Below are 27035 nucleotides of genomic sequence, written 5' to 3' on the forward strand. Positions count from 1 at the left end.
CTAATTCTTTCACAAATAGAACCCTCAACTTTCTAGGCTCCAAACTGATCAAAGTGGTCATCCCGGATAAATTATTCTTTAAAATTGCAAGGAGGCCGTTCACGGGGGCAACATCGCAAGTTGGCTTGGCAGGTTTTAGCCCGGCCACCCCCCGCAACACCTCCAATAAGCTGCAATTCAAATAACTAAGAATCGCAAACGCAGCTCAAGACAATGCAGCTCAAGACAAGTTCCCCAGGGCCTTCCTCCAACCAGATTTCCGCACTCAGTAGGTCCTGCAGTAGAAACTCTGGCTCGTTCCTACAGGGCAAGGGAGAACTCTGGAGCTTTGGGCCGTTGTCCTCCTCCCCGAGTTCCGCCTTTGGCAGGAACACCCAACATATTAGACTTTTCTAATCTAGTAGAGTAGGGCAGAGACCTTGGTACACTCTCCCCCTTTGCCAAACACAGGCCAGCCCCCGTCTCCTTTACCTCCTTCCCGAACACACTCCCCTTCCCCAAACCCTGGGGACAGAACCCTCCCAAGCCTTCAGTCACTACGGGAGGCCCCTCTAGTACCCCTTTCCTATTCAGAAAACTCATCCTCTTAAGCTTTCCCCAAACTCAGAGCCACACCCCCATCCTACCCAGAAAACTTAGAAACGCGCCACCATCTTCCAATACCCCGCCCCCAAACACCTGATAGTTCTTGCTCCCCGCTCTTCCCTCAAAGCAGCGCGCCCGAGGCGCCTGGCGCCGGCTTAAGTCAATTCCCCCTGGTATGTACCGAGTCGCTGTTGGGAGCCGAAGCCCGGGTTGTCGGGAGGTCGCGGCGCCGGCACGAAAGGCACCAAACTGGTCAGGAAGAGGAGACAGTGCCTCATGTTCCAGGCCCCGGCCACCGGCTCCAACTCTCAGGGCCGCCTTCGCCTGCCGAGGGCTCGGGACACTGCTCACATTGGGGAGGGGAGGGGATCCGCCCGGCCCGGCCCCTCAAGTCTCCTTCTCCTCCTGCGCCGCCTACCGGGAAGACTCCAGAGCTAAGCCCGAGGCCCCCGGAAGTGCAGACAGCAACCCGAGAGCGCAGCCCAGCCTGCTTCCTCCCGCTTTCGACCCCCGTGCCGCCCACACCCGGAAGCCGGGCCGCGCGGCCTGTCGGGAGTCCCCGGCGCGCCCCGCCCCCGCCACCATCTTGCGGCGCCCGCTGCGCCCTCCGGGCCCGTTGGGACTCGGCCGGCGCCAGCCTGGGCTGAGCCCGCGACGTCCTGACTCGACCCGGCCGGCCTCGCCTTCTGTCCCCAGGTGACCGCGGAGAGGGAAGGAGAGCAGGGCGTCAGAGGCGTGCAGGCCTCAGAGGCGCGTCCGGCCGCTTCCTTCTTCTCGGTACCCACAGCTAGTTAGGGTTCCTGTTAAACCGGTAAAAACCGCCGTCGGGTCCAGTGTCCCCAGGGCAAGTGAGGAGGGGCGCCTGGCAAAGGAAGCTGCTAGCTCTCTCGGCCTGGTATGTTCTGAGTGTGTATGTGTGTAAGGAATACAACAAAAAACTGCCCGGGGACGAAGGATGGATGCGAGTGAGAAGACCCCTTGGGGTTTCCGGAAGAGACTGCGCGTCCCCTCGCCACCCTGGGCGAGATAAGCCCTCAAAGATGCAAATTAAGTAACAGATCTGTCTTTTTTAGGCCTTAGCCTCGGGATAGCAGGAGCCCACTCTGTGGAGGAAAAATAAACACAGGAACTTCATGCACGTTTTTTCGTTAGTCCTGCGGTAGGTAATAGGTATGCCACCATTGCAAAAAACTAGAACCCTAGACTTAACCCCTTATCTGTGAGTTCAGGACTTGGAAGCTTTCCACTAACTTCTTGCAGTTCAATCCTCTGCTTGGTCCATTGAGCTTAGACTGGAAATTTCCCAAGGCAATTTGTGTTTTGTTTTGTTTTGCAATCTTTTGCGTAATTTTAACTGTGGGTAGTTCAGTGTTTATGGTAGTGAATAAAACATTGTTAACGATAACGTGGGGTGCGTATTATTTTAGTTCAACTAAACTTATGCAACTAGGACATAACATATTTTCCTTTTAAATTAAGAATGAGTGGGACACCGCTTAGGTTTTAATGTATTGGAATAGTTAGAAGTAAATACCTGAAACTGTCAAACTCCAACCCAGTAGTCTGGACTCCTGAAGACGATTGTATAACAATGTAGATTACAAGGGGTGACAGTGTGATTGTGAAAACCTTGGGGATCACACTCCCTTTATTTAGTGTATGGATGGATGAGTAAAAAAATGGGGACAGAAACTAAATGAAAAATAGGGTGGGATGGGGGGGATGATTTAGGTGTTCTTTTTTACTTTCATTTTTTATTCTGATTCTGATTATTTCTGATGTAAGGAAAATGTTCAAAAATAGATTGAGGTGATGAATACATGACTATATGATGGTACTGTGAACAGTCGATTGTACACCATGGATGATTGTATGGTATGTGAATATACTTCAATAAAACTGAATTTAATTTTAAAAAAAAATGAATAGGACAGTCTTTTCTCTATTATAAAATGGTAAATTATCAAGGTAGGAATAAAATATTACCCTAGTCAGGTTTCAGAGTCCTTAAAATATTCATACTCTGCTTTAAATTTCTGTTCATGTGGTATGTCAGTAAATTCACGTATTTTCCATCAGTTTTTATCTGTAACTACCTGCTTATTAATTTTGACTCAAAGTATAAATCTGAAATATAAAATGTCTTCATTAAGCATATACATTGATGGCATACTTTCACAAAATAAACAGTTTCACCTCTGCAAATTGTATACAATCCAGGCACCATACTTGACAGTTTATAATTTTAGTAGCTTGCAGGTTATATTCTTTTGGTGTCCCCCACTACAATGCCTTACTCCCAGCAGTTAACAAGTATCTGTTTATGAATGCAATAAAGAAATAGTCAAAGCTCAAGATAATTTCTTTATTGGTATCCAGGAGACTTAGATTTTCAGAAACAGTCCAGATGTCAAATAATCTTTCCCATTCACAAATTAGGACCAAGATTATTCCAAATTGAAGTTCAGCCTTTCATTTATCAATGGTGCATAACTTTAAGGTTAAAAAAGAAAACAAAACAAAAAGCACCACAGGGGGCAGATAAAGAGCCAGAGGGACATGAAGGAGGGTCACCCTTATAGAAGTCAGTGGTCTTCACACTATTCCTGTTCTGGTTTGCTAATGCTGCCATTATGCAAAATACCAGAAAAGGATTGGCTTTTATAAAGGGGGTTTATTTAGTTACAAATTTACAGTTTTAAGGCCATAAAAGTGTCCACACTAGGGCATCAGCAAGAGGATGCCTTCATTAAAGAAAGGCCAATGGCATCCAGAACACCTGCGTCTGCTGGGAAGGCATGTGTTTTAGTGTCTGCTGTTCCTTTGCTCCCAGGTTGCATTTCAAAATGGCCTTCTCCCAAATGGAGAAGGGGTCTCTCTAAGCTTCTCTGGGGCAAACGCTGGACTTCATCTCTTAGCTTAATATCTCCATATGTTCTTCTGTCCACATCTCCAAGCATCTCTAAGCAACTCTTTTGGCTTCCAAGTGTCTAATGTCTCTGTGTCCTGGCTTAGCATATCCCGGGGCATTTTCATCTCTCTGCTCTCTGTGTAAGCTCTCTTTAAAGGACTCCAGTAAACTAATCAAGACCTACCCTGAGTTGGTGGGGCCACAACTCCATGGCAATAATCTAATCAAAAGTATCACCCACAATTGGTTGAGTCACATCTCCATGGAAAAAACCTGATCCACATATTCCACAAGATTGGATTAAAACATGGCTTTTGGGAGAGACAAAATATATCGAACCCACTCATCAGTTAAAAATTTTACATCTTTTTTCTCCTCTCATATTTCCATTCCACTTCTCACATCATTTTATTCTAATGTATGTTTTTATTATTGAAAGTCCTTTTTTTATTCTTTTTTATGCAATTTTATTGAGATATATTCACATAACATACAATCATTCAAAGTATACAATCAGTTGTTCACAGTATCATCACATAGTTGTGCTTTCATCACCACAAACTTCGAACATTTTTGTTACTCCAAAAAATAAAATTAAAAAAGAACATTCAAAACATCCCATTCCCCTCCCCCCATTGTTCATTTACTTTTTTTAATACGGTTTAATTAATATTCACACACCCTACAGTCATCCAGTTTACAGTTATTGACAGCACCATCATACAGTTGTGCGTTCATCACCAGAATCAATTTTTGAAGCTTTTCCTTACTCCAAAATAAAAATAAAAGCAAAAAAGAACACCTAAATCTTTTCATCCCCTCCATCCCATCCTATTCATCTAATTTTTGTCCCCATTTTTTCCACTCATCTGTTTATACACTGGATAATGGCTGTGCGAGCCACAAGGTTTTCACAGTTACACAGTCACATTATGCAATCCTCATAGTTACACAATCTTAAAGAATCAACATCACTGGCTGCAATTGGACAGCGTCAGGTATTTCCCTCTAGCTAGTCAAACACACTAAAAACTAAAAGATATCTGTATAATGCATAAGAATACCCTCCAGAGTGACCTCTTGACTCCATCTGAAATCTCTCAGCCACTGGGACCTTATTTTGTTTCATCTCTCTTCCCCCTTTTGGTCAGTCCCACAGTGCTGGGTCCAGGTTCATCTCCAGGAGTCATTTCCCGCGTTGCCAGGGGGATTTACACCCCTGGATGTCATGTCCCACATAACAGGGAGGGCAGCCAGTTCACTTGCTGAGTGGGCTTAAGAGAGAGAGGGGGCCACATCTGAGAAACAAAGGCCCTCTGAGGTGGGGTGGGGGGTACTCCTAGGCACAATCACAAGTGGGCTTAGCCTCTCCCTTGCAGCAACTAGTCTCACAAGGGAAAGCCCCCAGATCAAGGGCTCGGCCCACTAAATTGGCAGTCCTCACTGTTTGCGGGAAAACCAGCAACAGCCCAGGTGGGGAAATCCAACATCTCTACATTTCTCCCCAGTTCCTCTGGGGGCCCCACAAATATACTCTGTGCCCGTATCACTCTAGTCAGGATTTCGCCCCAGCCTGTACAAACTCACCAAATCCCCCTTCCCATTCACCACTCCCTGCACCTATGGTGTACAAACTGATCATACAAGTTAAATTATCTAGTGTGCTACAGAAAATATAGATCCTGCACCAGATAAACATCTCCTCCCTTGGTCTCACACAAAAGTTATAGTTTTTAAACCCACTCAGTATCATCCTTTACTGTTTGTCTTGAATTGCCTTACTCCTAACCAGATCCTCCTCATTCGTACTCTAATTAAAGTCTGAATTCTTTGAAAGGCCTTTTTGTTCACTCTTTATCTTTCTAAAACAAAAATAATACAAGTAAATCCATTTTTAAAATTTCCCAGCTCCAAGTATTAAAATAGTTCTCTTGGTTTGCAATTCATAGTTTAAATATTTCTTCTGCTTTGTAATTTTTAATAGTACATAAATGATCTAAATAAATATGTTCTAAAATTTGATAAGTTATCAAAATTTTCATTGGCAGTAACTCTTCCCAATTATATATGTGGATGAATATTGCATGATGCTAGGATGCTTGAAGGTTTAGCATCAATTCTATTCCTGTTTTAATTCTGATAGATGCACATGCTGCTGAGAAATTTGTTTCCATAAATTATCAACATCAAATGTGTTGAAAGATGTTTTATTATAACTCAATTATTTGAAATCTGAGTTAAATATGTACAATCACATGGTTAAATAGCATTAAAAATTATTTTTGATACTCTGTCAACTAATAATGCAATTAGATCTTTCATCAGTTTTGTGGAAAGCAAGGAATTGGATATCCTCACTAATATTAGAGGCATTTGTATTCTCAATATACTTTCAGTTGAACCTTTGGAACCCCAAAATAATGATTCAAGATGGGTGAAATTATGTCTTTCTATTATAAAGTGAGAGAAAGGCAACTGTGAAAGGGGTGGTGGGAAATGAGAAATTATAGGAAATTTAAAAAGTGAAAATCTAGAAATTGATTCTTTTAACCCTATCCTTGTATACTCCAATTTAAAGATCTCAGATATAAATATGTGGGTGTTTTTGGTATGTTTCAGATAAGATGTGATTGGCAAAGAGAATAAATGCTTGTTTTATTATTTCTGCTTGATAGGGAAGCCACAGGCACAGCTGTCTTCTCACAGGAACTGATATTGTTTCAGACTATATCCCACAAATAATTCCTGAAATGTATTCTTGTCCATTCTGTACCAAACCCAAAGGAAATTCTTTTCTCATCCAGTTACTTAATCCATTTAATGATAAAAGGATTGTTAAACTTTCATTCATCCTCTCAAAAAGTTATGCCCATTGTGGTTGAATTTCTCAGATCTTGAGTTCCAAAGGCAAAGAATGACTGTGCTTTAGGACTTTATCACTTGGTCTTTTGATCTAAATGTGTAAAGACAGAATTTTTCTGTTTTAGTCAGCAAAAATTCATGGATTAGCTTAGAAGTCAGCTAAGTACTGAAGTTAAAGTCTACTAACTATAAGCAGTAATTGTAGCAATCTGAGGCCTAGAAGAGGTAGGAATAATGAAATGAAAATAGCCTTTAAAATCACAGACTCATTTACATAATAACCTTGCATTTATTAGCTCTTTACCTTGGATAAATAATATCTTTGAGTAAACCCACAGCTTCTCTAATAAAGCAAAAATTAATATTTTTTGTCTTCAGCTTTGATAGCTATAAATTAATGAGGAAGATTAGGAGAAATACAAATGTAGAAAGACCTCTTAAGGAAATAACCTCTTTAGCAAGTTTAGTCCCTTTACATTACTCATGTTTAAATTTATTTCCACCATCTTGTTTTATGTTTTCAGTTTCTTCTCTTTTCTTGCTTTTTTTTGGAGAGAGTCTTTTGCATCTTTTGAATTTTGAACCATTTGAATGCATTACCCATTCAAATAACAATAGCAATAATATAAGTTTTTAAATTGTACTTTCTGAGCATTGTTTAGATAATTCTTTGAGTAGAAAAATGTTAGTGGGAACATACTTTGACAACCAAAATTATGAAAAAATCCAACTCTACACTGTTTAAAGGGACATACCAAAATATAAGAGTACAGAGATTGAAAATAAAAGGAGGTAAGTGCCAAAAATTACCAAACAAAACTGATGTGGCTATATATTAATATGAAAACAGATTTTAAGGCAAAAAAAAAAAAAAAACTTACTAGAAAAAGGATTGCTATATAATGACCATAGTTGCAATTCAGGAATATGTAAGTTTGTTCCAGTTTGCTAAAGCTGCCGTTATGCAAAATACCAGAAATGGATTGGCTTTTATAAAGGGGATTTATTAGGTTACAGATTTACAGTCCTAAGGCCATGAAAGTGTCCAAACCAAGTCATCAACAAGAAGATACCTTTGCTGAAGAATGGCTGGTGGTGTCTGGAATACCTGTTAGCTGGGAAGGCATGTGGCTGGTGTCTGCTGATCCTTTGCTCCTGGATTCTGGTTTCAAAATGGCTTTCTCCAAAATGTCTCTGGGCTTGTCTGTCTTAGCTTCTTCAGCTACTGTGCATCGAAGCATCTGGGGATCCTCTCTTGGCTTCTTTCTCTTCAGCTGCTGTGCATTCTTGCTTGTCCTTCCAGGGTGTTTCTCTCTAAGCATCTGTGGCATCATCTCTTAGCTTCTCGAGAACTCTGGACTAGCATCTCCAAACATCTCCAAGCATCTCCCGACATCACTGAGCATTTGTTTTGGCTCTTGAGTTCTCTTAAGTAATCCAGTGAACCATTCAAGACCCCCCATGAGTGGGCAGGGTCCACACCTCCATGGAAATAATTTAATCAAAGTATCACCTACAGTTGGGTGAGTCACATTTCCATGGAAACAATCAAGAGGTTCCAACCAACAAGTTTGGGTTAAAAGATCATGACTTTTGTGGGGGACATAATATATCCAAACCAGCACAGCACCTAACAACAGAGCCCTAAAAAATATGGAGCAAATCTTGACAGATTTCAAGGGAGAAACAGACAATTCTACATTAATAGGAGGAGATTTCAATACACCAAATTCAGTAATGGATAGAGCATCAGAGACAGAAGATCAATAAAGAGATATACTTGAGCAATACTCTAAACCAGCTAGACCTAACAGACATATATAGAACACTTCAGCCAATAGCAGCAGAATAGACATTCTTTTTGCGCGCACATGGATCATTCTCCAGGATAGACATGTTAGGTCACAAAACAAATCTCAAAAAATTAAAAAATATTGAAATCATACAATGTGACTTCTATGACTACAATGGAATGAAGGTACAAATCAATAACAGAGGGAAAAATGGAAAATCCAGAAATATATGGAAATTAAACAATGTACCCTTAAACAACCTATGGATCAAAGGAGAAACCACAAGGGACATTAGGAAATATCTTGAGGTGAATGAAAATGAAAACACCTCATAACAAAACTTATGCAGTGCTGCACAGGCAGTTCTGAGAGAAAAATTTATAGCTCTAAACGCTTACATTAAAAAATAAGAAAGCTCTCAAGTCAGCTTACCTCAAATGGGAGGTTCTAGAAAAAGACAAACAAACTAAACCCAAAGCAAGCAGAATAGAAGGAAACAACCAAGATTAGAGCACAGGTAAATGATATAGAAAATTTTTGAAAATAATAGAATCAACAAAACCAAAAGTTAGATCTTTGAAAACATCAATAAAATCAACAAAAGTTTAGCTAGACTGGAGAACATCTTCTTGACCAAAAGAGGGGTGTGAAAGGAAATGAAATAAGCTTGAGTGGCAGAGAGAGTCCAAAAGGAGCCGAGAGGTCACTCTGGTGGGCGCTTTTACGCACACTTTAGACAACCCTTTTTAGGTTCTAAAGAATCGGGGTAGCTGGTGGTGGATACCTGAAACTATCAAACTACAACCCAGAACCCATGAATCTCAAAGACAATTGTATAAAAATGTAGTTCATGAGGGGTGACAATGGGATTGGGAAAGCCATAAGGACCACACTCCACTTTGTCTAGTTTATGGATGGATGAGTAGAAAAATAGGGGAAGGAAACACAGACAGACAAAGGTACCCAGTGTTCTTTTATACTTGAATTGCTCTTTTTCACGTTAATTATTATTATTGTTATTTTTGTGTGTGTGCTAATGAAGGTGTCAAGGATTGATTTAGGTGATGAATGTACAACTATGTAATGGTACTGTGAACAATCGAATGTATGATTTGTTTTGTATGACTGCATGGTATGTGAATATATCTCAATAAAATGAAGATTTAAAAAAAAAAAAAAAAGTTTAGCTAGCCTGACAAAGAAAAAGAAAAAAAAAAAAAAAAAGAGAGGACCCAAATAACTAAATCAGAAATGATTTAGTTCTAGTGATCCCACAGAACTAAAAAGGACTATAAGAGGATATTATGAACAGCTGTATGCGAACAAATTCGATAACCTAGACTAAATGGACAACTTCCTAGAAACACACAAACTATCTACACTGATGCAAGAAGGAAGAGAAGATCTCAATAAATCAATAACCATGAATGAATCAGTAGTCAAAAACCTACCAACAAAGAAAATCCCAGAACCAGATGGCTTCACAGGTGATCTTACCAACATTCTAAGAATTAACATCTGTTCTGCTCAAAGTCTTCCAAAAAATTGAAGAGGAAGGAACACTTCTTAACTCATTCTATAAGGCCAACACCACCCTCATACCAAAGGCAGATAAAGATTCCACAAGAAAAAAAACCTACATACCAATATCCTCTATGAATACAGATGCAAATATCCTCAATAAAATACCAGCAAACCAAATCCAACAGCACATTAAAAGAGTTATACACCACGATCAAGTGGAATTTATTCCAGGTATGCAAGGGTGGTTCAACGTAAGAAAATGAATAAATATAACACACCACATTAACAGAACAAAGGAAACAAACCACATGATCATCTCAAGCAATGCAGAAAAGGCATTTGACAAAATCCAGCACCACTTCTTGATAAAAACACTTAGAAAACTAGGAGAAGTAAACTTCCTCAACATGATAGAGGGCATCTAAGAAAAATCTAGAGCTAACATCATACTCAGTGTTGAAAGATGGTAACATTTCCCTTAAGATAAAAATCTAGAGCTTACATCATACTCAGTGTTGAAAGATGGAAACCATTCCCCTAAGATCAGGAACAATACAAGGATGCCCACTGTTACCATTGTTATTCAACATGTACTAGAAGTTCTAGCCAAAGCAATTAGGTAAGAGAAAGAAAAGGCATCCAAATCGGAAAAGAAGTCAAGCTTTCTGTATTTGCTGATGACATGATAATATACAGAAAATCCTGAAAAATAAACTGGAAGTAATAAATTCAGGAAAGTGGCAGGGTACAGAACAACATGCAAAAATAGTGTTTCTATACATTACTAACAGAATCTGAAGAAGAAATCAAGAAAAACATTCCATATACAATAACAACTAAGAGAATCAAATATCTAGGAATAAATCTAACCAAGGATGTCGTGCCGGTTTGGATATATCATGTCCCCCAGAAAAAGCCATGTTCTTTAATGCAGTCTTGTGAGGGCACACGTATTAGTGTTGATTAGGTTGGAACATTTTGATTCATTGTTTCCATGGAGATGTGACTCACCGAACTGTAGCTGATAACTCTGATTGAATTATTTCCATGGAGGTGTGGCCCCGCCCATTCAGCATGGGTCTTGATTAGTTTACTGGAGTCCTTTTTTTTTTAATTCAGTTTTATTGAGATATATTCATATACCATGAATAATCCAAAGTGTACAATCAGTTGTTCACAGTACCATCATATAGTTGTGCCTTCATCAGCCCAATCTATTTTTTGAACATTTTCCTTGTACCAGAAAAAGTGAAAATAAGAATAAAGACAAAAGTAAATGGAGGCTTATAGCTGGCTCAGCTCAAAGTAGTGTTTCAGGCAGCCGCTACCGCACAAACTGGTCATCGTGTCAGCCAGCCGGCTCCAGGGTGCGCGGCACCCCGGGGGTGCTGAGGGCATGGTACAGATGTTTCTAAAATGGCAAAGGGTTGTGTCTGTTTGTTCTGTTTTGTTTTGGAAAAAAAGAAAAGGAAAATGATGCAAAATCAAAAGCATTCAAATTGGCCAACCCGCCTGTATGCTGATCACTCGCGTCCATCATTTGCACACAACTGTGATTTCTATGTCAAGAGAAGCCAAAACTCAAAATACTATTTTTAGCAGACAAAAAAAGAAAAAGAACTAAGTATAAATGTATAAATACTTTTGACTTGAATATTTGGATGGCATTGATGCAAACAGAATATTAATCCTTGGACGGGATGTTTTGGAAGAGACTTACGGAGGAGATGATAGTTTTTGAGTGTTTAGGGGTTAAAGTAGTACTATAACATATGTCTGTTAACAAATAAATATATAAAATGAGACGAATTGTCCCTGTGCTGTCAGGAAGGGTCCGCAGTCCCACTAAGTTAGATCTCAGCCACAAAAGATGCTATTTTTTTTTATCTTTTTGAAAGAAGGGGGTTCCCCCTATTCCTTGGGTTTCCCCATGCACCCTCACTCCCAGTTCTGTTTTATGTGCTGTTACTCGATAGAGTCAAGACTGTTACTTTTTAGCCATGGCTAATATTGTATCAATAACTAAACACCAGAAACATACGCCGACGACCAGGGAAACCCGAGGGCTCCAAGTGTGTTCAGAGCCAGTGCACATGGTGGAAATCCGTCACCAACAAAAATGGGTGTGATCACTAACTGTAAAGCGCTTTGTAAAATTCACATTTACAAAATAATAAAGGCAGTTCAAACCAAAAAAAAATAAATAAAAGTAAAAAAGAACACCCAAATCATCCCCCCCACCCTATTTTTCATTTAGTTTTTTTGGTCCCCATTTTTCTACTCATGCATCCATACACTGGATAAAGCGAGTGTGATCCATAAGACTTTCACAATCACACTGGCACCCCTTGTAAGCTACATTGCTATACAATCGTCTTCAAGCGTCCAGACTACTGGGTTGCAGTTTGATAGTTTCAGATATTTACTTCTAGCTATTCCAATACATTAAAACCTAAAAAGGGTTATCTATATAGCGTGTAAGAATGCCCATCAGAGTGACCTCTCGACTCCATTTGGAATCTCTCAGCCACTGAAACTTTATTTCGTTTCATTTCGCGTCCCCCCTTTTGGTCAAGAAGTTCTCAATCCCACGATGCTGGGTCCAGATTCATCCCTGGGAGTTATATCCCGCATCACCAGGGAGATTTACACCCCTGGGAGTCAGGTCCCATGTAGGTGGGAGGGCAGTGGGTTCACCCACCGAGTTAACTGAGCTAGAAAGAGAGGGCTACATCTGAGCAACAAAGAGGTACTCAGGGGGAGACTCTTAGGCACAATTATAAGCAGGTTTAGCCTCTCCTTTGCAGTAAAAAGCTTCATAAGGGCAAGTCCCATGATAGAGAGCTCAGCACATCAAACCACCAGTACTCAATGTTTGGGTCTTGATTAGCATGGGTCTTGATTAGTTTACTGGAGTCCTTTAAAAAGAGCCACACAGGCCCAGTGCTTGCTGACAATGGAGACAACAATGGAGACCCTTGGAGATGCAGACAGTAGGATGTTAGCTAAGAGATAAGCCCAGACTTTGCCCCGGGATACGCTAAGACAGGACCCCCAGGCACTGAGATAGAAACATCTTGGGAGAAAGAACCAAGAATGCACAGGGCCTGAGAGGATCAACAGATACCAGCCACATGCCTTCCCAGCTAACAGAGGTTTTCCAGACGCCATTGGCCTTTCTTCAGTGAAGGTACCCTCTTGTTGGTGCCTTAGTTTGGACACTTTTATGGCCTTAGAACTGTAAATCTGTAACTTAATAAATCCCATTTATAAAAGCCAATCCATTTCCGGTATTTTGCATAATGGCATTAGCAAACTGGAACAGACGTAAAGGACTTGTACACAGAAACCTACAAGATGTGGCTAGAAGGATCAAAGACCTAAATAAATGGAAGGATATTTTGCACTCATGGATTGGAAGACTAAATGTTGTTAGATGTCAATTCTACCCAATGTGATTTAGATTCAATGCAATCCCAATCAAAATTCCAACAGCTTTCTTTGCAAAAATGGAAAAGCAAATCATCAAATTTATGTGGAAGGGTAAGGGGCCTCAAATAGCCAAAGCCATCTTGAAAAAGAACTAAGGTGGAATACTCACACTTCCCAATCTTAAAACTCATTAGAAATACACAGCATTCAAAACAGTATGGTACTGACACAAGGACAGACATACAGACCAATGGAATCAAATTGAGAGTTCAGAAATCAACCCTGAGGTTCATGACCAACTCATTTTTGACAAGACTGCATTCAACAAGGAATGAATAGTCTCTTCAAGAAATGGTGCTGGGAAAACTGGATGCCCATGTGCAAAAGAATGAAGGTGGCCCCCTACCTCACAACAGATACAAAAATCAATTCAAAATGGATCAAACACAACTGTAAGAACAAGAACTCTAAAATTCCTAGAAGAAAACATAGGGAAGTATCTTCAGGACCTTGGGTTAGACAATATTTTCTTAAACTTTACACTCAAAGCACAAGCAACAAAAGAAAAGTAAGTTAAATGGGCTCTCATCAAAATTTAAAACTTTTGTGCATCTAAGGACTTTATCATGAAAGTAAAAAGGCAACCTACTGAATGGCAGAAAAAATCTGGAAACCACATTCATTAAGGCTTAATATCCAGAATAAAGAAATCCTACAACTCAACAATAAAAAGACAACCTATTTTTATAATGGGAAAAAACCTGAATAGACATTTCTCTGAATATTTAGAAAAGGCCAAAAAGCACATGAAAAGATGCTCAACATCATAAGCTACTAGGAAAATGCAAATGAAAACCACAATGAGATACAAATTCACACCCACTAGGATGGCCACTGTTTAAAAAGTTACTAGTGTTGGAGAGGATGTGGAGAAATAGAACACGCATTCATTGTTGGTGGGAATGTAAAATGGTGCAGCCTTGGTAGCAGTTTGAGATATCCTAGTAAAGTTAAATAGTTAATTACCTGATAACCCAGCAATCCCACTTCTGGGTATATACCCAAAAGAATGAAAGCAGGGACTTGAAAAGGTATTTGCATACGGATGTTCATAGTGGCATTATTCACAAATGCCAATGATGGAAACAACCCAAGTGTCTATCAACCAGTGAATGGATGAACAAAATGTGTTATATACAGACAACATATTATTCGGCTGTAAAGAGGAATGAAGTTCTGATACATGCAACAACATGGACAAACCTTGAGGATGTCATACTGAGTGAAATAAGCCAGACACAAAAAGATAGATATTGTATGATTTCACTGATATGGCCAATCACCCATCAAGTCCTACTCCAGACCCACTGAATCAGAAATTATGGGTGTGGGTGTGTTTCAGCAAACCTTCCAAGTGACTCTGATGCTCCATAAAGTTTGGCCTTGAGGTGCTATCAGTCACTTACCAATAGTTAACTCCTGACCAGAGAAAGACAAAGACATTTCTTCTTGGCACCTGTTCTCCGGATCTTAGTATTTCTTTACTTACTTTAACAGGATGACCTGTCCCCACTTTACTCCACCAGAGAATGCTAATTAGAAGCAAAACTATTATTTAATTGGGCTTTAAAAAAAAAAAAACAAAAAAAAAACTTTGCATTCCCAAGTTATACCATCATTTTCTTTTTGTGTCTATGTCCTACAAAATCTGGGGCAATAGGTCTGCTCAAAGCACAGCTGATTTTCTTATCCACATGACTGGTTTCTTAAACATTTTTCAGTTCCGAAATCAGGCTGTCCTGTTAGTCACTTTTCCCCCCAAGTCTTCCACTTACATATATTCTGTAACAACCCTTCACAACTTGGAAATACTTTCACACCTTGGCTTATGGGCAGGAGAGGTTACCTACTTTTCATAGGTAACAAGACTGAAGCTCAGAGATTAAAGCTACAGCTGTAAAGCAGTGAAATTTTAAGTTCTAACCCCTAGGACAGTCTCAGGCTCATGACAGGCACTCAACATATTTAACAAGTGAATATATGAAGGAATATTAAAAGCCAGATCATTCACTTCTCAGCTGTTTCTCTTTCCACTAGGTTACATTTTCAGGTTACACAAAGGGGGAACACAAAAGTCTAGGCTGTTCATTTTCCTAGCTCCAAAGGAGTGACGTTGCACTTGTCTCAGAACACAATGTTCTTCAGAAATCCTTTCAGTGACTCTTCCAAGGTTCTAACCAAGTTCCAGAATAGCTGAAAGAACAGCACATCTCAAGGAGTGACTGAAACACGCGGCCTTGTCCAAAATGGAGTAAGAATGCTCAGTACTACTTCCCAGATGAGCTAAAGAAAAAAAAACAACAACAAAAAAAAAAACCCTGATAATGTCAGAAGTTGAGAAAGAAGTAGTCTAGTGTTCTTCAAGGCCCCAAGTTATTCAGGTCAGATGGAGGAAGTGGAGCCCACAAGATGAGTGGCAGGGTTTTTTTGCAATGAATGCCAACCTCCAATACCCACAGCCATGGAAATGGGTACATTAACCTAAGCCTCATTAAATGGGTTTAATTCCCCTATTCCTCCAGTAGTAGAGAAAGCCAGGCTATATTATAAATTAAATTTCAGTTGACCTTAAAACAACACTCTAGTTTTCAACAGTCACCTAGGAACATTGTCGATTTGTCACAGAAAGAAAAACGGCATGGTTTTTGTATACATGGGCAAATTTCTACTACTAAAAATTAACAACCATGATAGGGCACTTCTGAATAGCCTGAAAGTGGAAGTTACTATCCTCAGGAGCACACATCATGAGCAAGAGCAAAGAACTAAATCAGCCTGCATGGCCCAGCACCTCAAACCAAGGACAGTCGGTAGTAATTTCACTTGTCTGAATCATTAGGGAAATTTCTAAAATCTTTGGCTCAAATTACATTCCCCAACCCTTTTGTTATGCTTTTGCTTTAAATAAAAACCCCAGAAATTCCTGACAGGAGCAGTATTCCAGTTCAAATAAAATTTGATAGTAGTAAGGCCTAGTGTTTGATTTTTACTTGGTGCTCAACCTACTTTCAAACTCACTCAATAAATCATGTCCCACAAAAGCCCTTACTAAGCCTCCCCCCCCCCCTTTGCTAGCTGAGTAAATCATGACTGTCTGATTTATGGGGTTTAAGTACTTCCACAGGAGTCTTAGGTCAAGGCTGTGAAATATTTCAGAAATACTGTCTGAGGAGAAAGAAAAGATAAAAGAATTTATCTGTGCACAATCTCTTGAGCATTGTGTAATAAAAATATCACTCTCAAAATAGGGACTCTCCCTTTTCCAAAAAGGCATCAAGGGAAACTCACTGTACAGCACATTGTAGTTTTCCCATTGTTACAATGCTGTTAAGTAGAAGAGACTCACCAATGTCATGCATAAAAACAACCTCTGGAAAGCTAAGTACAGGGTTGCCTTACGACCCGGCAATCCCACCACTCGGTAAATAAACCCAGATCTGAAAGCAGGGATGCAGACAGACATTTGTACGCAGACGTTTGTTCACAGTGGCATCATTCACGACTGCCAGAAGACAGAAACAACCCATGTGTCCATCAGTAGATGAATGGATCAACAAAATGTGGTAGATACACATAATGGAATATTTTTCAGCTATAAGAAGGAATGAAGTCCCAAGGCACACAACATGGATGAACCTTGAGGGCATGTTGAATGCAATAAGCCAGACACAAAAGACAAATACTGTATGATCTTACTATACGAACTAATTATATGTGCACTCACAGACATACAATCTAGAACATAGGTTACAGGAGATAGAATGAGACTAGAGAATGGAGAGCAGTTGTTTACTATGTGCAGAATTTTTAACTAGGTTGAACTTAAACATTTGGAAACAGAAGTGACAGCAGCACATTATCGAGTATAATACAGTGCTGAATGGTGTGTGAATGTGGTAGAAAGGGGAAGTTTAGAATCATGTATGTCACCAGAAGGAAAACTGGAGGTTAGAACGGGAATGTATACTACAGAGAATCTTGTGGTGGATGATGACCATGATTGACAGTACAAATATAAAAAAGTTCTTTCATTAACTAGAACAAATGTGCAATACTACTACAAGGAGTCAATAACAGTGTTACATGGGGAAAAAATGTACCTATTGCAAACTAGGGACTATAGTTAACAGTAATATTTCAATGTTCTTCCATCAACAGTAACAAATGTACTACATCAATACAAGGGGGGACAAGGGGGTATGGGTATATGGGATGTCTGGGGTTTTTTACTTTTTCTAGAGTAATAAAAATGTTCTAAAATTGTGGTGATGAATGCACAACTATGTGATGATACTGTAAGCCACTGAGTGTATACTTTGGATGGACCATATGGTGTGTGAATATATCTCAATAAAACTGCATTTTAAAAAACCCAATCCTTTGGAATTACTCAGAACTGTAAAATTTTAACCAACTTATCAGTCCTAGGGCACAGACTGCAAAGAAACCTTCAAGACCATCTAGTGGAAGTGGCTATCAAGCTCATTTGATTCACAGAAGTCAATTTTTACATTACAACTCATCATTCACATATATTTATACAAACTGAAGATGGCTTCACAAAATATTACCCTTATAACATGCTACATGGTCTTTGTATTTCCCATTCGATTAAAAAAAGAAAAAAGAAAAAAAAAAAAACTGTGACACATTAGGTTACTGCTACCCACTAACTGGTCATGACCTAGTTTAAAAAAGCACTAGGTTCAGTATTACGGTTTCAATCCCTAAAAAAGGCAACATACCTAGCACTGTAGCTAAGACCACCAACTTTAGAGCAGGTTTGTCCAGGTTCAAATCCTGGCTCTACTACTTAGCTGTCAGACCCATGGCCTAGGACAAGCCACTAACTTCTGCGCCTCAGTTCCACCTCTGTAAACTGCAGGGATCCTACTTTAAAATTTATGAAACTGGGTTGTATTTGCGAAGATGCTTAAAAACAGTGCCTTTTAAGGACCTGTTAGATAAAGATGGGACAGTCAGGCCCCTGAAGGGCTGGCCCAAGATCAAATACAGCCACCTAGTTAGCGGGAAGCTTGGACAAGAACCCTGGCTGATGGCCTTTCCATTATACTGAAATTAAGCGTTAAATACAGGATTCATGTTGTTCATACAAGGGTCTTCAGTATAAAGCACACAAAATAACGAATATATTCCAAGTATAAATCTGACAATGTTTGGTAAGAAACACTTATTTTCCTTACCTCCTTAGGACTTCCTTAAGATAGATGGCTCATGCCTTTTTAAAAACTTACAGGGAAGTATGAACTAAAGCTTTCATTTCCTAAACCTTAGTGGCAAAAATTATTTTCAAATTAACCAGCACAATAATTATTGAGAATTTAGAATTACTCACATCTGGTTCTTTTGTCTTGTTTCAGGCCTAATATTAGCTAGTTATTGGAACCATGGAAAATTCAGTTGATCTATTTCTTTGGACTTGTTTCCATAACTTTAACTCAAGAGTTAAGTCTAACATGTTCTGTAAGTCATGCAGCTTCTTTTCTTTGAAGCTTCCCCCTCCCCAAAGGGCAAAAGTGTCAGACTAAAGGGGAAGTTGAGGAAGAAAAAAGAACAAGTTTCTATTGATGTAGATGAGAGAGAAAAAAAACCCTATTTATTTACCATAGTAAGGAAGCTGGAAGCAGTGGCATAGAAATGAACTTAGAATGGCATCAGAGTCTGTCTGTCATTTAAAAGATAACTTTGGGCAAATAATTTCATTTTTCTTTTTTTTTTCAGATCAGATGTCCTATCAGTCAAAGAGAAATCTGCCTGGCAGGGCCATTGGGAAGATTAAATATGAGTGTGTAGCAATGGGCAAGCACCAGAAAGAATTCAATCAGGATTAGATACCTGTAACTAAATGGAGAGCCAGACCATTTACGGACATGTTCAGGGTGTGGTAATTTTAAACTAAGGATGGGGAAGTCTCACGCTTCTTTTCCTAGTTATTCATCATCACTTATCCCCTTTAGACCGTTAGCTCTGAAGGCACAGTCATATGGAAGTCAAGTGTGGTTAAGCATTAAATTCCAAGTCTGCCCCAAACTGGATTTCATAATGATCTCATCATTTTCAGATAGTGCAGGTTCCTTAAGCACCTACCGAGTGGACCAAAAAAGGTTCTTGTAAAGTTGGTTGTATCGATTCTTAATTGTAAGGTCCTCAAAACTGAATAGTAACATACATGATATGATACATGTATATACACATACATGGTAACTCTCATTTACCTAATTAATACCAATTCTAGATAAGGCAGAGCTCATCAAATACAAATTACACATGGGGAGATGAGACAGAGATATATTGCAGAATAAAACATTCAAAATAATTGCCTTCATCAGTTTAAAATTAAAAGTCTTCCTAAATCATGAAAGGATGATTTATAACCAAACATTAGAATAATAAAATCAGACTCACAATTTGACAAAAATAATCACATCTGTGTATATTATAATAGGCCCTCGAGTATTTTTGAACAACTGGCTCAACTCCTTAAAATCAGTCCATCTAAAAATAAGTGATTAGAATTTCAATGTTCTCAAATTACTTTGCTCTCCTGCTAGAAAAAATTCCTATACATCTTTAAAATTCCTATACATCTATGAAAAGTATTTTTCAACATGAAAAAAAAATTTCTAATGATAAACACTTAAAACATTAGGGTATTCTACCAATCCTGTCAAAGCAAAATTTATTGGTTTTCTTTATTAATCTTATATCAACAAGTCATAGCTGAATATACCATTACGTTGTGAAACACAAATCCCTATGCTTCTCTTCTGGTAGTCAGTGTTAGACTGCAATCTCCCCCAAATTCTATTAAAACCTAATGTCATTTCAGAGGAAAAAAGGCCAAATAAGTTCTAACTACAAAATAGGAACATTTAAAATTTCTGAACTATTTCAGAAAGCAATTTTAAAAAGTTAAAGAGAAAGCTCAAATATGGCTTTAACCCCAATCTTCCCACCAAAAACCAAAACCAAAACTAAAACCAAAACTCACCCTTATTTACTCACACCCTTTCCCTGAGTGAGTTCTCAGCCAGGAACATTTAAACTTGGGACTAAAAGCTAAGAATAATCTGCTCCTTAAAAAGGCTACATAACATATGGTAATCCATAATGATTATGCTACTCAGTACTTCCCATTTTATTGTTCTTAAGACGTGATAACTTTTTTTCTCCTATTTTACAATGTTCTTCCCATCTTTATTGAATATTTTATTAAAAAGTAGTCTAGTTGATTTAAATCTTTGGGAACTAAAGTCTTATTAAACTAAAATCTTATTTAAATAGGCCTATTCAGTTCTGCCTTTCTCCCCTTCAGAAAACACAGCCCAATGAAGCTTTGTTTCATATTCACATTTTAAGAGATATGAGTTCTCCCTCTTAAGCTTAAGATAGGTTAGTCAAAGTGATATAAAGCCATAATGATTCAGAACGCATTAATGGTACAAATGAATATTATAAAAGGGGATCATCTGAAAACTAAGCAAGTATGGTACTCCTGAGCTCTTCCATTCTGTCTGAATATCCAGTGAAGCATAATTTTAACACCAGACAAGGCACTCACAATCACATAATTAGCTTTGCTAGTTTTAAAATGTCCACTTTATTCCATATAACACTTAATCAGGTATCATTTACATCTGAGGAAGAGATGGCCCATGAGACTGATCTATGGTAAAACACTTTAAGAAATGTAGTCCCAATTTTCTACATTTCCAGGCGTCCCTAGACAATTATATCACAATGCATAAATTCAGGTATCACTACTACATTTTACAAAAGATAAAAGGGAACTGTCAATGAACTTCAGATAGTAGTAAATTCACTTGTCCCTTAAAATATGGGTAGGCAATTGTTACAAGGCCATAATAATGGTTTATAAAATGTAACTTTATTTTATGTTACTCTGCTGTTACATAGGGCATAACATTTTCACAAGGCTTTTTTGGGACTACAGTCAATGATTAGCAACACACAATAGTGGTCCAACTCTAAACAACAATCACTAGACAAAGTGGATACCCTCACATGTGCACAAATCTGCATGGAAAAGTACTAAAGTTTTAGACTTGGACTTGTGTACTTTAATTAATTTATATCCCCTTTCTAGTGTATCAAGAAATGACATGCACTTTAATTTGCCAAAAGCAATGCTTGTATTCTGGCAGCAACATGCTACTTCTACTACATAGTAAAGTGAATACCAGAACTACAAAAGGCAGGGTTCTAAGTGAATTTTTACTGGGAAGGGAATTTGTCAACTTAAACAGCAGCATATAAAGAGTGAATAAGGAAACTCCCTGTTGTCACAGATATACATGGCCTCCATACTATATTACGCAGGAGGCATTTCAATTTGTGACCCCTGCCCTCCCAGCGCCCAAAAATGTCAAATGCTTTTCCATTCAATCTAATACTTCCGGATTCCTACTAAAAAGGAATACAATAAGAGCATGGAAAAGTTGCTTATTGAAAGGAAATCCCTGAAAAAGAGTAAGGGAGAGAATGTAGAAATTAAGAAGTTATGTAGAATACTCTTTAATTGTAACTAACTACATTTTCATATCTTCACAGTAATACAAAACACAGTCACTTGCAGAACTGGTTCAGATTACTTAAATACCAAATACATTTTAGTTCTCTACATAAGTGTTTGGAAGTTACTTATGTTTATATGAAATGAAGCTATTAATACTTTTCTACAGCAGTACTGCACACCAGGAAGGCCAAGACAAACACAAATCAAGGAATGGAGTTTTCCCAAAGCTGCAGTGTGAAAAAGACTAATGAACAGTTGATTCCATACACATGAATGGGTTTCTTTGCTATAGGAAATCCAAGTGGAATAAGGAATGGAGATGTGTAAAAAGGTTTCTCGAGGGGAAGAAAGATGACACCCTGTATGCATTTAGTTTTCTGCCCCTTCTGCTGCATCACATTCTTCTCCTGCACTGTCTGATGTCCATAACTAGAAAGAAAGGATTACAATGAATTACTATTTCTAGATTAGACAATTATATCAAGTCCTATAATTACATCAAACTGTAATTCTGAAACCAGTAAATTATTCAAACAATAGAGACATTATGGCAAAGAGTGAAAGTTCTCTCTCGAAACCCCAAATACTATCGTCCCACCCAGAGTGTTTTCTTATAGACCTTTCATCACTGTGGACTTAAAAAATGACACACACACACACAAACACTATTTGGATATTTTTACAGTTTACTTAAAAAAAGGTACTATAATTTCAAAATAAGCAAGGTGGCCTCCTTAGAATTTAATGCTCTCCACCCCTAGAACACCAATACTCTTTGTAAAACTACTATGGAAATGTAATTTATGAGACTAATAAGGTCGAAAACTTTTTAAATCAAGGGGGAAAAAAAAACCACTGTCAGGGTAAATATGTGCAGGGCTGTCATACAAGAAAAGAAGCAGGTTTATTCTGTGTTGCTCCCAAGAGCTAAATATGAGTGGGTGATGGAAGTTACAGGTAAGCAGCATGTAGGCAATTGTATGTACAGAAACGGTTCTTCAACTTTGGTGGATGTTAAAGCTAATAAAGTTGACTTCGAAGAATCTCTGAAACCACAGGATGGGATAACGAAGTGAAAAAGAGAAAAGTCAAAATTTATTGACCATAATCAGTAGTTCACAAAATGTATTTTTATTAGACCAATACCAAGATATTACTGGCAATTTTAGAAAAATTAGAATCCTACATAACCTTTAAGTATATTATTGCTAATATACTTTGAGAAATCATTGCAAAACACAACAAAACAATGTTGGGGGGTAATGAAAGATAGTCAACTCCAAGGTATATTTGAGAAGATATAACTGCTCTTTTATAGAAGCAATTTGCTGATAATTCTTCTATTGTTACCTCACAACTACAGAAACTTCTCATGGTTGGGAATGCAGTGTCTTCACAATTTCCCTTTCAGTGACTACCTGCACCACTGAACAGACATGGTGCTAATATATTAAAAATCATACCTAGCAAAAGATAAAATACCAACCCAGGGGAAAGAACATTTATATTAAAAAATGTATTCCCTTCTCTTACATTCTGTTAAGTCCAACATGTTACCTGAACCTATAAAAGAAGCTAAAGTGAAGCTGAAGATATATTTTTTCTTACTTCCTTCATCATCTGCCTATCTAAGTAGGGAGAAAAACAAAAGAAACAACAAACAACAAAAATATACAAATAAAAAAGCAGAGGTTTTGGCCTAGAAGCAGTTATAAACATTAAGTGAGGAGGTTTAGGTACTGGTTTACTTCCTATCAGATGCCTGTAAAACATTAAGCACAGCTCACAAAGTAAATTTTGGCATTTAAGGCCACAATTTGTACAATCATCCTGAACAAAATAGTATTAAAATAAAATACCTATATTTACATATCTGTATTTTTTAAAAAAGAGAAAAGTGTAGCTCCTATACAACTGTCCCAAAACATTGGGGGGTTGGGTGGGGCCTGTAAATTAAATGTAAATACTTTTGTTTCTGAGAAGGAGGTAATATTAAAAGAACAAAAACTCACTGTTAGGTTGTCTCTAAGCAACTGCATGATGAGGGTGCTGTCTTTGTATGAGTCTTCATTCAGTGTATCAAGTTCTGCAATGGCCTCATCAAAAGCCTATTAAATATTAAGATCCACGGTTAATCAATAAACACTATACACTACATCCACTTCAGGTGAATTCTCACTTTATACATCAATTAACAACAAATGACTTACTAGAATAATTCCCAGATTCTCAGTTTAAGAACTTATGAGTATGGCCTTTAACAAAGCTACACATATTTAACTAGTAAACAAGTTTTCTTGATTCTTTCACAGGACATGCAGCATAGTAGCCATGTTTAACACAGTTATATCTAAGAACTAGTATTAATAAATGCAAAAGTTCCTCTTTAACTCTCCCATTCTGAGACACTTTGAGGATGCAGCTATTGCACTGCCCAAAGCTGGCAGGCATTAATTTCCAATCCTTTTACTTTTTCTTCTTAAAGTTATTCATATTTCTTTAATTGCCCTGACAAATATAATTCTTTAGACAGATTATTATTGCTTAGACTCATGGTTGGGGGAAAGTAAGGAATTTGAGAAGGGAGGGGGGCAGACAGCCATGACAGTAAGAAAAAGGAAGAAATATCCAAATAAATATAGTAGAAATCATCCCTGGATATTCAATTAAAATATCTAATAATTAACATACCTGCTATGTGAAATAACCTTAAAGAAAGTATTACCTGTACACACATCTTACCGTTTTAGCCAGTGTACAGGCAAGCTCTGGGTTATTAAGGATCTCATAGTAAAATACAGAAAAGTTAAGAGCCAGCCCCAGGCGGATTGGATGTGTGGGTTGCATCTCTTTCTTGCTTATATCAAATGCCTCTTGGTAAGCTCCTTGGGAATTATCTATCGTTTCTGTGAGTGAAAAAAGAAAGCATGATACTGAAAATAAAAATCCAGTATATAGCTCATTAACACCTTTAAAATTATGTTACCAGCTCTTGGTAAAACCAGATAAATCTTGGGAGCCTTTTTTAAAAACCATAGTAGCAAACCAAAAAACATTATTACCCTGTACTGGGTATTTAAAAACTAGTTTTCAATGTTATTTGCTTATAATCAGCTTAATAATAATAATAATCATAAGACAGTACAGCAGATTTTCCAAACTTGGGCTAAAAGCATTTTCTTCTTTCATATCTTTCATTACTTGAAAATACGGCAGTTAAAAATGATTCAACTGGAATTTCCCTTCCCAAAATAATGAAAACACTGTACACAGATCATTTCCAGCCATCTCTACTTTTGTGACTTCATATTTGTAGAAATAATGCTGATCCTTCACATCAAGATGCATTATGTGAAAGACAATATAAAAATGCCCATCTATATATAAAACAAAATTGGTTCTGACCAGGGTTTGATTTCTGGCCTAATAAAAATGTTAAAAGCCTCCTCCTCCCCCACCGCCTGCAAACGTTCAGGAAGTGTTACCAACAATAATCTGAATATTCCCATGTTTAGAGCAGGGTAGCTCTTGTGAAATGAGACTACCGGCCCACTACAATTTCAGAGATACTGACCTAAGAGAAATTAAATTATTTCTTCATGGCCTGAATGTGTGTACTTCCTTTCTCTGAAATAACATTTACTGATTATGGTTTTTATAAACCTCACATACTAAGGAGCTCGAGAAAGCAATACAGTAAGTAGTAGCAAGGTATTTCGGCTCTTAGGCTATAAGTATAACAACCCAGATTACTTACTGGAATATTCTACGTGTGTAACTTGAAAGTGCCAATGAGCCAGAAAGGGTAAATCTCCCAAAGACGTCTCTTTGACTTGCTAGAGTTTAAATGTTCAGTTTTATGCAAATATTTGCCACATCTAATTCTGCTTATCTTTATGGCAAGAGAAATCATACATCAACAGTAGAATAAGTTAAGTTTTCAGATTTTGTTAGAGCAGGATACAGCAGTTTTCTCTTTATATCTTCAATTACACTGCTTTTTTAGGATGATAAAACTGTCTCATTTTCAGTCAGCAACCATCTGTGGGTAAGTGTGTACAGGGGTCCCTCCACACACTTTTTGGATGGGACACAAGTTAAAACTAACAAATTAATAAGCTTATTGAGAAAAAAATGGAGTTAAGTGACATTTCTACCTAGAACTTTCATAATAAATTTGGTATGGGCACTCACACAAAATTTAATAGGATCTATGTTATACTAAGCTACCAATACTCTGGGAGACTGAGTTCACTGGTAACTAATTTGTTTTGACTCTTCTACAATAGAGTTAAGTTTGGTTACTCTTCCTCCCAAATCCATGTGTTCTATGATAGCTGAAGGTAAAAATTTATAGTTAGAAGTATTTAATAAATCTATTTTTACAACTACTACTTTATCAGTCAACACTTTTGGTGTATTCAACCTTCTAAAGCAAAGTTCAACAATGTGGTCATTCAAAATTATTCTAAAATTAGAACAAATTATACAGTGGCAATAATCTACACATCTCACCTCTCCTCCTCAGAAATTCGGTTATATATAATTAGTAGTTAAAGTCATGACCCTTTAAAATACATAGTAATTAAATGAATTAGTGTAACAATCAGGAAAAGTACAACAGCCTGTTTCTACACTATGTATCTAATTTCCAGTTATCTTAAGTTTCCAAGTATCATTACACTAAAGGTCATGCGAAACAGAGAATCGCTAATAAAGCATATGCAAAAAACTCTGGAACTAAAAATATGGAGAATCAAAATCCTACAGCAAAAAGAAAAAAAGAGAAACAAACAAAAAAAAACACACAAACACAAAAATCCCAAAGCATAAAAGAGTAAGCTTGATTTCAGTAATGCCTTATAGATTGTATTAGGATTTTCCATGAAAAAAGAGTTCACATGGGTGTTTCATTAAGAAGAGCACAGAATGTAAATTCATCACTACACTTCATTTTTGGGAACATAAGGTAACATTTATATATAAATTCCGTAACGTTTTTTAAAGTTACAAAGATCCTAAAAATTACATATAGACTATTATCATAGTATCCCATTTGTCCCCCCTTTCTTTGTATATTTTAGCTTTACTCATAAACCAAATTAAGTATACTTACGTTTTCGATCATCACCACAGGCCACTTCAGCAAGGTACCGGAAGTAATCTCCCTTCATTTTCAGATAGAAGACCTTACTCTCTGGATTAGTTGCATTGGCTATTAAATATTTATCCAACAATTCCTGAAAGAAATTAAGATAAAACAATTAGGCACTAATAAAACAACTTAATTACAGACACTAATTTAAATGAT

At 37.8% G+C, this 27035-nt stretch overlaps 2 protein-coding genes across 3 annotated transcripts in view; both read right to left on the minus strand.

Moving 5' to 3' along the window:
- The window catches only part of ADAM17 (ADAM metallopeptidase domain 17), a 79150-nt gene extending 78166 nt beyond the window's left edge, over positions 1-984 (minus strand). For both annotated transcript variants that reach the window (XM_037813471.1, XM_037813470.1), the window contains exon 1: positions 767-984. In XM_037813471.1, coding sequence (XP_037669399.1) covers positions 767-863 — 97 coding nt within the window. In that variant the 5' untranslated portion in view covers positions 864-984. The remainder of the gene's footprint in view (positions 1-766) is intronic.
- Positions 985-20764: 19780 nt separating this feature from the next.
- Positions 20765-27035, minus strand: part of YWHAQ (tyrosine 3-monooxygenase/tryptophan 5-monooxygenase activation protein theta) — a 41075-nt gene continuing 34804 nt past the window's right edge. Inside the window, exons 3-6 of the mRNA XM_037812676.1 lie at positions 26841-26964; positions 24467-24630; positions 23737-23832; positions 20765-22153 (exon numbers count right to left, since the gene is read on the minus strand). Coding sequence (XP_037668604.1) covers positions 22094-22153; positions 23737-23832; positions 24467-24630; positions 26841-26964 — 444 coding nt within the window. The 3' untranslated portion in view covers positions 20765-22093. The remainder of the gene's footprint in view (positions 22154-23736; positions 23833-24466; positions 24631-26840; positions 26965-27035) is intronic.

Source organism: Choloepus didactylus, chromosome 20 (assembly GCF_015220235.1).
Source record: "Choloepus didactylus isolate mChoDid1 chromosome 20, mChoDid1.pri, whole genome shotgun sequence".
Taxonomy (NCBI): domain Eukaryota; kingdom Metazoa; phylum Chordata; class Mammalia; order Pilosa; family Megalonychidae; genus Choloepus; species Choloepus didactylus.